At 37.7% G+C, this 11,485-nt stretch overlaps 2 protein-coding genes across 5 annotated transcripts in view; one reads left to right on the top strand and one right to left on the bottom strand.

The window, feature by feature from the left end:
- The first annotated feature begins 183 nt into the window (after positions 1–183).
- On the top strand, positions 184–1,811 carry abitram (actin binding transcription modulator). 2 transcript variants are annotated; one of them, XM_057354053.1, is made up of 6 exons: positions 184–366; positions 540–591; positions 761–890; positions 1,012–1,088; positions 1,208–1,277; positions 1,368–1,811. In XM_057354053.1, exons 1-6 carry the CDS (start codon positions 306–308, stop codon positions 1,500–1,502), a joined length of 525 nt encoding a protein of 174 aa, XP_057210036.1. In that variant the 5' UTR covers positions 184–305; the 3' UTR covers positions 1,503–1,811. The 2 variants fall into 2 exon arrangements, with proteins under 2 accessions (XP_057210036.1, XP_057210037.1); XM_057354054.1 differs by having other exon boundaries at positions 354–460; positions 540–890.
- A 99-nt stretch (positions 1,812–1,910) lies between these two features.
- The window catches only part of ctnnal1 (catenin (cadherin-associated protein), alpha-like 1), a 63,082-nt gene continuing 53,507 nt past the window's right edge, over positions 1,911–11,485 (bottom strand). For all 3 annotated transcript variants that reach the window (XM_057354050.1, XM_057354051.1, XM_057354052.1), the window contains 11 exons: positions 10,952–11,110; positions 10,009–10,101; positions 9,103–9,253; positions 7,948–7,985; positions 7,815–7,865; positions 7,279–7,433; positions 6,941–6,989; positions 5,082–5,138; positions 4,339–4,458; positions 3,151–3,234; positions 1,911–3,055 (listed from right to left, as the gene is read on the bottom strand). In XM_057354050.1, the coding sequence (XP_057210033.1) occupies positions 2,891–3,055; positions 3,151–3,234; positions 4,339–4,458; positions 5,082–5,138; positions 6,941–6,989; positions 7,279–7,433; positions 7,815–7,865; positions 7,948–7,985; positions 9,103–9,253; positions 10,009–10,101; positions 10,952–11,110 (1,122 nt within the window). In that variant the 3' untranslated portion in view covers positions 1,911–2,890. The remainder of the gene's footprint in view (positions 3,056–3,150; positions 3,235–4,338; positions 4,459–5,081; positions 5,139–6,940; positions 6,990–7,278; positions 7,434–7,814; positions 7,866–7,947; positions 7,986–9,102; positions 9,254–10,008; positions 10,102–10,951; positions 11,111–11,485) is intronic.

Below are 11,485 nucleotides of genomic sequence, written 5' to 3'. Positions count from 1 at the left end.
TTTCTACACTACAGTAGTTCCGGAGAAAGTTGTTAAGACATAAATTTGTAAACATGAGTTTGAAACGATGAATTTGGTTTACTAACAATTGGTATACAACTATAAGAAAATCATGCACATCATCAAACCACGGATTGCGCCTCTTTAATTGAACCGGATGTGAATTGAGAAAAGACTTTTTCGTGTGTAACGTTATTTGTGGTCCGACTTAAAGCGCCAGTGTTTGGATCCTGTCACGGCATATTGCTCACACATACATTTTTTTCTCGCATAAACGTTGTTTGTAAGCGGTAACGTTAGGTATTATGGAAGACAGAAAAGCTCCTTCAGTAATTGACCGATATTTCACTCGCTGGTACAGAACAGGTGATGTGCAACATTATGTTGTCAGTTCATATTGACGTTAACTTACTCTGTGGATGAAGGTCATTTTCAGATATATTTGGGACACAGCATTTATGTGTGTATATTTTTTAATAAGCATTCTGAATAATGACATTTAACAACTCGTGACTGTGTAATGTTATTTGTACATGTAGATTTAAAAGGAAAAGCACGCGAGGATCACTGCATTCTCCAGCACTCCAACAGGTAAAACGCGTGCCTTAACTCTCCATACACCCAAGTTATATTAATATGTAATCCCTGTACTTTATCATCTCACATTTACAGTAGTTTCAGAACGAATATGGACGTTGAATTAATGATGCATTAAATCTCGCATATCGTAAATGTTTAATGTGAATGTTTGTCCTGGAAGAATTTGCGTCATCACACTAGCCGAGTCTCACCCGATCCTTCAGAACGGACGAAAAATCAAAAACATCAACTATCAGATCAGTGATGGGTGCAGCCGTCTGAAGAACAAAGTTTCTGGAAAGTCAAAGAGAGTGTGTATCTGTTGCCAATGCATATTATTTATTTTCATACAGAAAGATTGTTTTGGTCAAATATATATTGTATTTTTTTCCATAATTGTTTGGCATGTGTGCTGCGTAATTTACTTTGCAGGGTGGTCAGTTCCTCACAGAGTTTGCCCCTCTATGTAGAATAACATGTACAGATGAGGAGGAGTATACCATATTCAGGCGAGTCATATTGGCTTCTGTAAAGTATTTAACCACAGACTGATTTAATATCACTTACGACTTTTATATTTGCTCAATGATACACTTGTAATGAGGTCAGTTCTCCCATATCTCCACAGCTGTATCAGAGGACGCCTCTTAGAAGTAAATGAAGCCATTCTCAACAGGCCAGAACTGTTACTGGAAAAGGTGACCTCCTGTTTCTGTTTTCATCAAAACATGTGGTGAAAATATTTACCCTATTAGCCCTAAGACGAAATGTTTTTACTGTTTTTTCAGCCTTCCACAGAGGGGTACATTGCCGTTATATTGCCAAAATTTGAAGAAAGTAAGAGCATCACGGAAGGCCTTTTGACCAGAGCACAATATGAGGAGGTTCTTTCTAAAAGAACAAACCAACAAGAGCCTTCCTGAGTTCAGCTGGCACTGTAAAAGTTCCTTTGAGGAACCGCTGCTTCAAAAAGGCAAAAGCAAGTGACATCACGGTTGTGTGGCTCTTCAGAACCAAGTTTTCAAAAAAACAAGACTTGAATCTTAAATTTCACTTGATTGCACTGCCAGCGAGCTCTGAGACCCATCTGCATTCTGTTAAATGCTTCTGAAATGTATTCATTAGATACTTGAACAAGCCACTGTCTTGTGTTTATTTTGAGGAATAGGTCTGTATGTTCACGCACATTATTATTTTCCATGTGGTTGCTAATAAAAACTTTTTTTCCAACACTGTTTATCAGAATTTTTTTTATTTTTCAATAAATGCTAAATATAAGGAACAGCTCTATTCTGGGTGTATCACAACTCAATTTAATGTTCCTGTATTCCCACCCCAAATTTCCCTTGTTTGTGTAAATGTATTAATAAATCACACAGTCATTCATATTTTAAGAAAAATAACGTATATTTAGATTTTTTGTGATTTAACAATCATTCAATGGTCATCGATGGTCCACTACTAATAGAACTCATAGCTGCACAATCATATCTAAAGCTTATGGCTGATCAACTGTAGTGTAAACCAGAGAATCATTTTAGCAAAGTATCACTTAGAATTGGTGTGAGTGAATGGAGTCTCAATTCAGAAGTCTTGTAATCTACCATAACAAAAAGTTTCCCCTCCTTACAGTCAAACCAACTGATTCATATACCGCCATTCAAAACTTTTAGGTTAATGTACCACAGCTCTGTATACATTGTTAGATTTGAAGTAAAAATACAAATCACAGTGACCTACAAGGCAGACCATATTACAAAGCTGTCACTCCTACAAAAAATACACGAACAGGAAATGATTCTTTGATCATTACATCCTTCAGATATGCCCCTGAAACTAATGTTCCTCACCTTTAAAGCAGAACACGGAACAGTGTGACACTATATATCCAAAGTCACTGAAATGGGCCTTCCAGCTTTGAACAGATGCCTTATGGCAAGTCCAGTGTAGGAAGATGATAAAAACTGGATATATTTGGCATCAACTTTTGCATGAGGCAGTTATGTTAAATACAGTGTTATGCATTAAAATACGTTCTCGTGTACTATTAAGGTCTAATATTTTGGGGTGTTAAACCGTAGCTTGTTTACCAGCCATTACACTTGAAACAGTTGCATAATGACTTAAACACATGCAATAGAGGGTTTATCTTCAATATGTTTTGGTCTCTGGAATGAGGCTGATAATGCTAATGCTATGGTACACCACAAAGCAAACAGGGCAGGAGCACGAAGCATGGCACGTTGTGAGCGAGCGCATCGACGTGCGCGTGATGGGCAGGACAGCCTTTGGTTTATGCTCTTTGGAACAGCTATTTGCTCTCCAGGAACGTAAGATTGGCCATGTGCTGCTCCAGGGATTTCAGCCCGAAGCCGTTGGAGCCTTTGCCGTTCAGAGTCTCCTCGCTGACGGGTGTGTTCAGCTGTTTGTCCCTCCAGTGCTGCGGGGAACCCAGACCACTGCCATCTGATTTAAACTAGAATTAAGTGAGGAGATCAATGTTGGGTGTGTTGATTTTACCAACAAGCAAGACACTTTAGATCTCAACATATGATTGGTTTTAATACCCACCTTCCTGAGGATCTTTTTACAGGTGGGTAGTAAGAAGACCACCACTGTCAGGATGCCTTTGGTGTTCTGTATGCATGAGTCAACCTGAAAGACAACAAAGATGCATTATTAGCTGAGCAAACTACCCAAATACGTCTTAACGTATTTCTAATCTGTAGATTTCTGACAACTGATTTGTGAAACATACTGCTTTACATATAATTGGTTGTGTGAAATAATGCACTTGGAAACCACGAGAAGTTTCAGGAGACATGCAGAGACGATCAGATTGAGCCTGTTTATCCAGGGATCGTTTTCATCGTTCCACAGCAGAGCCGCTATAAACCTATTTAAAACCGCCTTCGGCTGTGACCTTTGCTTTATCAAAACAGAGAGATGACCCTTGACAGCATCCCATTTTATCAGTTTAAATGGTGTTGGGGAAAAGAGAAAGGTCAGTGTTTTGGAAGGACAAACAGATTAGGTGTAGAGCACTGCATTTATCATCTAATCTCAAGTGGCGGCGACGTATACAGTCTTTTTTCAGTTCACATATAGTCAATGAATCCTTCAATTTATTAAGATAAATTAACATTTTATCTATAATCATTTATTATACATAACCATTTTACAAGACGTCAAAAGCACTTCCTGTTTCCGTTTTAGAACATTTACAGATTTGAGAACTTTTACAAATGAAACTGAATGTTAAATGAACATATTTTAAATGTAATTATATATGTGAAATAAAATAAAAACAGAAACAGGAAGTGCTTCTGGACCAATAGTTTACGTCTAGCACAATGGTCTACAGTATATCATCACTGTTTCTACATATCTACATACCAAATAAATTAATTATTATAAATTATACAAATATACAGTTTGGCAGTTTTCACAACGTCATGACTGACCAATCAGAATCAAGTAGCTCCAAGAGCCATGTAATAACGTGCAATACATACTGTACAATAAAAATGTTATAAGACAAACAGTTCAAACCAACAGATTTCCCAAGTCTATCCTGCACGCAGCTGTCACTATGACAGAGCTTTTCAACTCCAGTCCTGGAGGGCCACTGTCCTACAGAGTTTATCTTCAACTCTAATCAGGTGTGATTTATTAAAGCTGGAACTAAACTGTTCCGGACAAACGGCCCTCAGGAACAGAGCTGAATGGTCCTGCACGAGGCCTCTTGATCTGCATTACCTTCTGAAAGATGGCGCTCTTCCCCTGGACTGGGGTCTTGGCACAGATCTGCAGTTGTTGACATGAGGCTGCCAGCTTCTCTGTCTCAGATATAATGAGCATTTTGTCTTCATCCAACAGCTATAACACAGACACAACATGTGGCCGTAACGATCAGAAAACTTGAGCGACGAACACAAACCTCAAGTGCATCTGAAAACCACTTACAGACATCATTTTACCAAAAGACAGACAAAAAGAAATTGAAAGGAAAATAGAAAAACTGTCATTATTTACTTAACCTCATATATGACTTTCTGTGGAATACAACAGAGGCATTTCACATTATTTCTATAGAGTTACAATAAATGGGTACTAAAGCTTTGAAGTTACTACTATATTATTTCAGAACACCATACTGTATACGTACTATTTGCAGTATACAGACTATTTTTATAATTTTTAATATCATGTTCTAGTATCCTTTTTGAAACTTGAAAGCCCCAGCATTTATTTAATGCACAGCAAAACATGGGTTATGTGGCACAGAATAAAGCCCTAAATCCAAAACTGCATTACAGGTTTGTTATGGAAATGCATTGTGGGTCATTCTTGTTGGATCAAGCTCAATGATTATGGACCGTGACCGGAGCAAGAGTTCTTACGCTGATAGCAATGTCTCTATGGTGCAGATAAGATGGATGGCAGTTCGGTCTTAATTTGCAGACATGCAGTGAAACTCTAGGACAGGATGGGAGTGTTACCTGTTTGGAGAAGGAGCGCAGGATGGAGCAAAGCTTGAGACCCTGATCTGATAACACCTGGAAAACAATCCAAATCATCAGGCCAGACTGTAGCAGACTGAATATTACACAACGTAGATCAACTTATTTAAAGTGTTTAATTAGGATAAGGGTACAGTAATAATGTTTTGAAACAACAAAATAATATACAGCCGTCAAAATAAAGAGACCATTTCAAAGACCATTTTCAGTTTTTCTGAATTTACTATTTATAGGTATGTGTTTAGGTAAAATTGTTATTTTTGTTTTATTCTGTGAACTACTAACAATATTTGTCACAAATTTCAAAATAAAAATATTGTTTCTGTTTGCTTTTATTTGCAGAAAATGAAAAATGGAGAAACAGAAAAGATGCTCTGTATTTTTAAGACATCAAATACTGCAAAGAAAACAAGTTCATATTCACTTTTAAGCAATACAACAGTAATATTGTATGTGATAACCTTGATTTTTATCACAGTCTTCATGTGTCTTGTCATGCTGTCAGTCTTTCACATTGCTATTGGATGACTTTATGTCACTTCTGAGGTTTGACACTGGACTGGAATGGTCTCTTAATTCGTATAAATTATGATAAATAAAAAAAGCATTAAAATATTATCGCCAATTCACATCTTACATAAATTGTACACACATACATTGTGGAGCTGTGAATATAAAAGCCTGATTAAAAATCCACAAACAATTATTCATACAGACAGTGTTGCTAATATACTGTATATACAAAATATATGATATACAATTATATTATATACAATTTAGTTTGTATGAATTATTATTGCTATATCTTTATTTATTGTCTGTCTGCTTAGAAACGTGTTTTCTATACAGCTGCTTTAAAACCATTGTAAAGTTGAACTTATAGAAATAAACTTGAATTGAATAGTACGGCTGATAAATCTGATTATTTATTCATCAGACACCACACAAATAAAATGCTGGGTTGTTTCATCCATGGTTGGGTCGAATATGGACATCTAGGATTATTTAAACTAACGGTTGGGTTTGTTCATAGTTTCCCAACAGTGGGCTTAAAGTGATAGCTCACCCAAAAATCTAAATTCTGTCGTCATCTACTCATCCTCTTGTCATTTTAAACCTGTATGACTTTCTTTCTTCTGCCGAACACTAAAAAATATATTTTGAAGAATGTTGGTAACCGAACATTGCCGGCACCAGTTCACTTCTATTGTATGGACACAAAACCAATGCCGTGCCGGTTACCAACATTCTTCAAAATATCTTCTTTGGTGTTCTGCGGAAGGAAGGAAGTCATACAGGTTTGCAATGACAAGAGGGTGAGTAAATGACAGAATTTTCCCTTTTGGATGAACTATCACTTTAAACAACCCATCATTTTTTTAAAGTGCAGTGGCACATCAACACCAAAACAGATCTTTTGGCTTAGTTAATGACAACAAAATATTTATTCACTATCCATTAATTACGATTAACACTGTACATATGACCATAAACGATGTTAGATAAAAGCCGACAGACATAACCTGGTCTTACAGAGAGACCTTCTCAGTGTTATCAGTGTAAAGCCTTTAACCGTGACATTAAGCCGGTGGGCTTGTTCTGTCAGATAAGAGGCTGTTAAGAGGAAGCTGGTGTGTTAGGGGGCTAAATCAAAGACAGACTGCCCAATCAGCATTTCTTGTCCATTCACATCCCCTCTGAATCCCAATAACTCACAGACAAATGACAGCTGGTGCGTTGAAGATACATTGATCCATCTTTTTCCAGGTACTTCATTGCTCTTAATGAGCCCGAGAACAGTCAATTAAATAACCCATGAAAGAATGTACACAGCGTACCTCAGCTTGGTGGAATAGATCCAGTGTTGTTTTGAGCAGACCTTCCCCTCTGAATCGCAGATGCAAGACGGATAGATGGTGGGGAAAAAGCAAACAGCCGTGAGTTAATGAAACATCCTCTCAAAGATCCATAATATTGATTATATGGTTTGATGGAGAGTCCAGATTACAACGAAATGGCTTTCCTTTCCTGAACAGACATTCTTCATAAAGCTAAACCTGACAGTCTTTTCCAGCTCTCTGTACTTAATTTCCTGTGTGATATAGTGTAACTGATAACCAGTATGATAATGTGATAGATGGTCTATGATGTTTATGAAAAGGTCTGCTGCGGGTACCTGGTGAAGAGATACATCGAATACGCCATGCTGGATATGATTTGGCACAGCCGAACTATTTCGTGGTCCTGTTCGTCCCAGCGTTCCACTTCGGAGTCCAGATCAGAGGTATGCAGACACAGTTCTAGCCCTAGTTTAGCGATGGTGGTTTGCTCCTGAATAGATCAAATCATATTCCTTCTGAAACCTCGTATCTCCATATTTCGTCATTTTTATTTTTGTCATAAATCATTATTATCAGTTACCCTTTATGTTTGTCACTGTGTTTTTTAAATATCTAACCAATAAAACAATTAAAAAGTGCTTTCCAACTTTGACAACGCATTATTTAATCATTAGAAAGCACAGTGTTTTTTCCATTTCCTGAAAAACTGTGAATTTGGACATCTAAGGTTTTGGACGATATATTCAGGCACAATATTCATATATTACAAAATGTGTGATGACAAAAACGAAACAATAATGAATAAGAAAAGACCATGATGCATCATTTACAATAATAAAGTTTATGAAAGGGACAAATAATGATTATCTACCTCAGCATCCAGTTTAGCAGCCTTGATGGTTTTCAGGTTTGCAGAGTGTTTCTAGAAAGGAATGAGACAGTAAATATAGTGAAAGGCGTGATGTGGTAATAAATAAATCATAAGAACATTGTGAGATACTCACCCCTGGTCTCGGTAGTGACAGATATGTTTTTTTATCACCTAAAATGAGAAAAACATGGTGTAATTGCTTCGCTCGTGCGAGCTACAAAACATTATGACAAAATTCCCATTTGCAACATCGTAATTTAAAAAGAGGCCCTGTAAAACACAAAGCTTGCTTAATATGTACTTCCAGCTTGCAAATGGCTTTGGGTAATGATGTGGATCAACAGACACAAAGGCTTGATCTTGGGGGATGACAGTTTGTTGTGGGAAACATCTCCTTTGGCACAGATGATGACTGGAAGTCTCTCATCTAGAACAAAAACATCTCCCCGGGCAACATTTTTCTGTCATGTTACTCGTGCGTTATTTCAAGCTCGGTGACAAATATCCTCGCTTCAGCATGCTGCTGTGAGAAAACCGGTTTTACTTCTGAAGTCGGGCATCCTTGAGCAGCGTGTCCAAATACAGAGCGAAAGTATTTTCACAGAGTCGTACTCTCAGTGGAACTTGCCCTTAACCTTCCCTGCAGAGATTTCTCCAGCCTCTCTTCGAACATCATACGTGAGAGATGTGGATGCAGTGTAAATGTCAAAGCAGCTCATGTTTAGCGGCTGGTGAAGATAGCAATCTGGCCATGAGGAAAGAGACCTTTAAAAACAGTTTTCGTCGCCCTGCCCAAGCGCTTTTTGTGCACCTGAAAAGAACTGTTGCTTATAGAATGAAACCAGCCGTGAAATCGGCATTAACATATTGCGTGTACTGCGGGAACTATTGGAAAGGTGGAGCTCATGAAAGACAGAGATGGATCACATCTCGGGCTACTTGAGTGGCTAAATAAATACATTTGTTCGAATAATGCTAGTTCAGTCATTTAAAGGGATAGTTCGCCCAAAAATGAAAATTCTGTCATCATTTACTCACCCTCAGGTTGTTCCAAGCCTGTATAAATTTCTTAGTTCTGCTAAACACAAAGGAAGATATTTGGAAGAATGTCAGTAACCAAACAGATCTCATCCCCCATTTACTGCCTGAAAATGGAGGTGAGCAAATGATGACAGAATTTTCCTTTTTGGGTGAACTATCCCTTTAAGAACGAGGCATCAGTTGACTGTCATTCTTCGCTTCGTGTCGCGCTACTCGCACAATGTTATGACGGCAGAAAGTGACATACCTCTTCGCCCCTCAAACACATCATTGATCTCCTTAAGTAGAATGGCCATGTCGCACAGCTGGGACTCCCAAGCCTCGCAAAACACGTCCAGATTCTCTTTGGCTATCTTGCTGGTGGGATGCAGAGCCAAAGTCTGTGCCGCTGAGATGATCTGAAAGGGCAAACCCAAACTTCATAAAACACTATGTTGCACCTCACCCCCACTTTTTCCTAAACACTCTTTCCTATCAATAATTCTTGACTCCTGTACAACAGCTGAATATCAATATTCATCACCGGTTTCTCCCAAGTGTACCAAAGTAGACATAGCATCTAACTCTGTGGACAACTGCATAATCCTGATTTACAGCTTACTGTGGGGAAGTTTATAAAACAAACAGAGCGGAGCAGAGATCGTGTCCGCTGACGGTGTGGATTCAGATGCTAATTACCTGCAGCTTTTGGAATTACTGATAAAGTAACTCATTATCATGCACCCCCCTGGAGCTGTCGCTCTCCTGCTGTGCTCTTATTGGCTGCCTGAACTTTAGGCCTCATGACTATTGGCTGATGAGGCGAGGTCACCCTCTCTCAGAATAGAAGCTAAATTGTATTCACTATACCACTGGAATAACAATTAATGGCACATTTTGGCTCAATCTGTATACTGTAACTGTGTTTATTCACGCCTGCTGTGTTTGTCCTTGTGTATTTAGAGCTGCAGTGTCAACAACATGATTTGTTAATTAAAAGTGACCTTTAAAAAACAAACACAGCGGACTGAGATGAAAACAATCTTCCGTATTTTCATTAAGAAACCAATGTGCAACGTTTTAGCACATTATATATAGTGCATATCTGCACAGATAAATGTGTAAATCGATGCGGTTGACATGACTGACAGGCGAAAGTGGCCTGTCTGCGTACCTGTGGGCCAATGACACGAAAAGTTTCCTCGGCGTGAATGCAGGTGATCTCCAACGGCTCACTCCCCGAAATGTGGCAGAGTAAACGACACGTCTGAAACCAGAATAAATGACAGCGCATACTAAATATAACATGCTGCATGGTGCATCCTGTCATTGAAGAAAAAGAGTGTCATCTGTTTCAAATATTTGAATATAAAAATACACAGTTTCACTATATTTCAAAACGATATGTAATTCTTACCAAAATGTAAATGACTCGTGTATTGTAAATTATTTTATATGTAAGTGTGCATCTCTATTCAATGTATTTCAAAATATAAAAAAACATATACAGCCACGGAAAAAAAATAAGAGACCATTACAAAATTATTTTCAGTTTTTATGAATTTACTATTTATAGGTGTGTTTAGGTAAAATAATCATTTTTGTTTAATTCTGTGAACTCCTAAAAAAATTTCTCTCAAATTTCAAATTTAAAAAATGGCTTCTATTTGCATTTATTTGCAGAAAATGAAAACTGGAGATTAGAAACAGGTCAAAATAAAACAAGTTCATATTCACTGTTAAGCAATACAACAGTAATATTTGTAATTTATGTATATATAATATATGTATTTAGGAAAAGTAAAAAAATATGTAATAACCTCGAATTTTATCACAGTTTTCATGTGTCTTGTCACGCTGACAGTCTTTCACATGGCTGTTTTATGACTTTATGTCACTCCTGATGTTTGATTTTGTTGACATTCAACAGACACTGGACTGGAATGGCCACAATACATCTAGAAATGCTGATTAAATGAAAATGTATCTCTTAATTTTTCCAAGGCTGTATATACATTTAAAAAGTAATAGATTTTTTTTAAGGAAGACAGAAAAAGGAAAAAGGGGAGGAGGTATTAATGTGTAATAATTGCATGTTGACCCCTCGAGCCGCTCACCTCTAGCAGTTGTTCTTTGTGTTCGGTCAGTGTGCCGGCATAATCAGCCACGGCCTCCAGGTTTCCATCCCCGCCTGAGGCCTTCAGAGCCTGTAGCACCAGATGATCTGAATGAAGCTTCAGCAAGTCAGAGGCTCTTCTCACTGCCACCTTATGAAGCTAAAGACACACGAATGAGACCGAAGCGTCAAGCTCATGACAGACGAAAAAAAGATGTAAAGTGACGTTTTGGAAAAGTACAATAATGCTGAAAGGATGGGCTTGTGTGTTCTCAAATTGGTCTTAACTACATAACAAGCAAAACAAACCTGTTTTTATTACATTTATGTAATTTACTCACCCTCAGCCATACATTGTACTTTTAGGTTTCTTTTGGGTCTTTTTGAAACAAGAAATCCTCCATATCCATTCATTGTAACTGTGTGAAAAACCACTGCAATTTTCTAATCGAAATCTTCCTTCCGAAGTCATATGGGTTTGGAATCGCATAATGTGTGTTCGTGAGAATAATTCAAACGGATGATGCTACAGATG

This window comes from Triplophysa rosa, linkage group LG16 (genome assembly GCF_024868665.1).
Source record: "Triplophysa rosa linkage group LG16, Trosa_1v2, whole genome shotgun sequence".
Classification (NCBI taxonomy): Eukaryota; Metazoa; Chordata; class Actinopteri; order Cypriniformes; family Nemacheilidae; genus Triplophysa; species Triplophysa rosa.
This window is presented reverse-complemented; position numbering and strand designations above follow the sequence as displayed.

Bases quoted from the DNA above. Each gene is read 5' to 3' on its own strand.
- abitram (XM_057354053.1), top strand. From the start codon at position 306: ATGGAAGACAGAAAAGCTCCTTCAGTAATTGACCGATATTTCACTCGC. The intron at 891-1,011 runs GTGTGTATCTGT...TTTACTTTGCAG, and splicing joins TTTCTGGAAAGTCAAAGAGA to GGTGGTCAGTTCCTCACAGA. The intron at 1,089-1,207 runs GCGAGTCATATT...ATATCTCCACAG, and splicing joins GAGGAGTATACCATATTCAG to CTGTATCAGAGGACGCCTCT.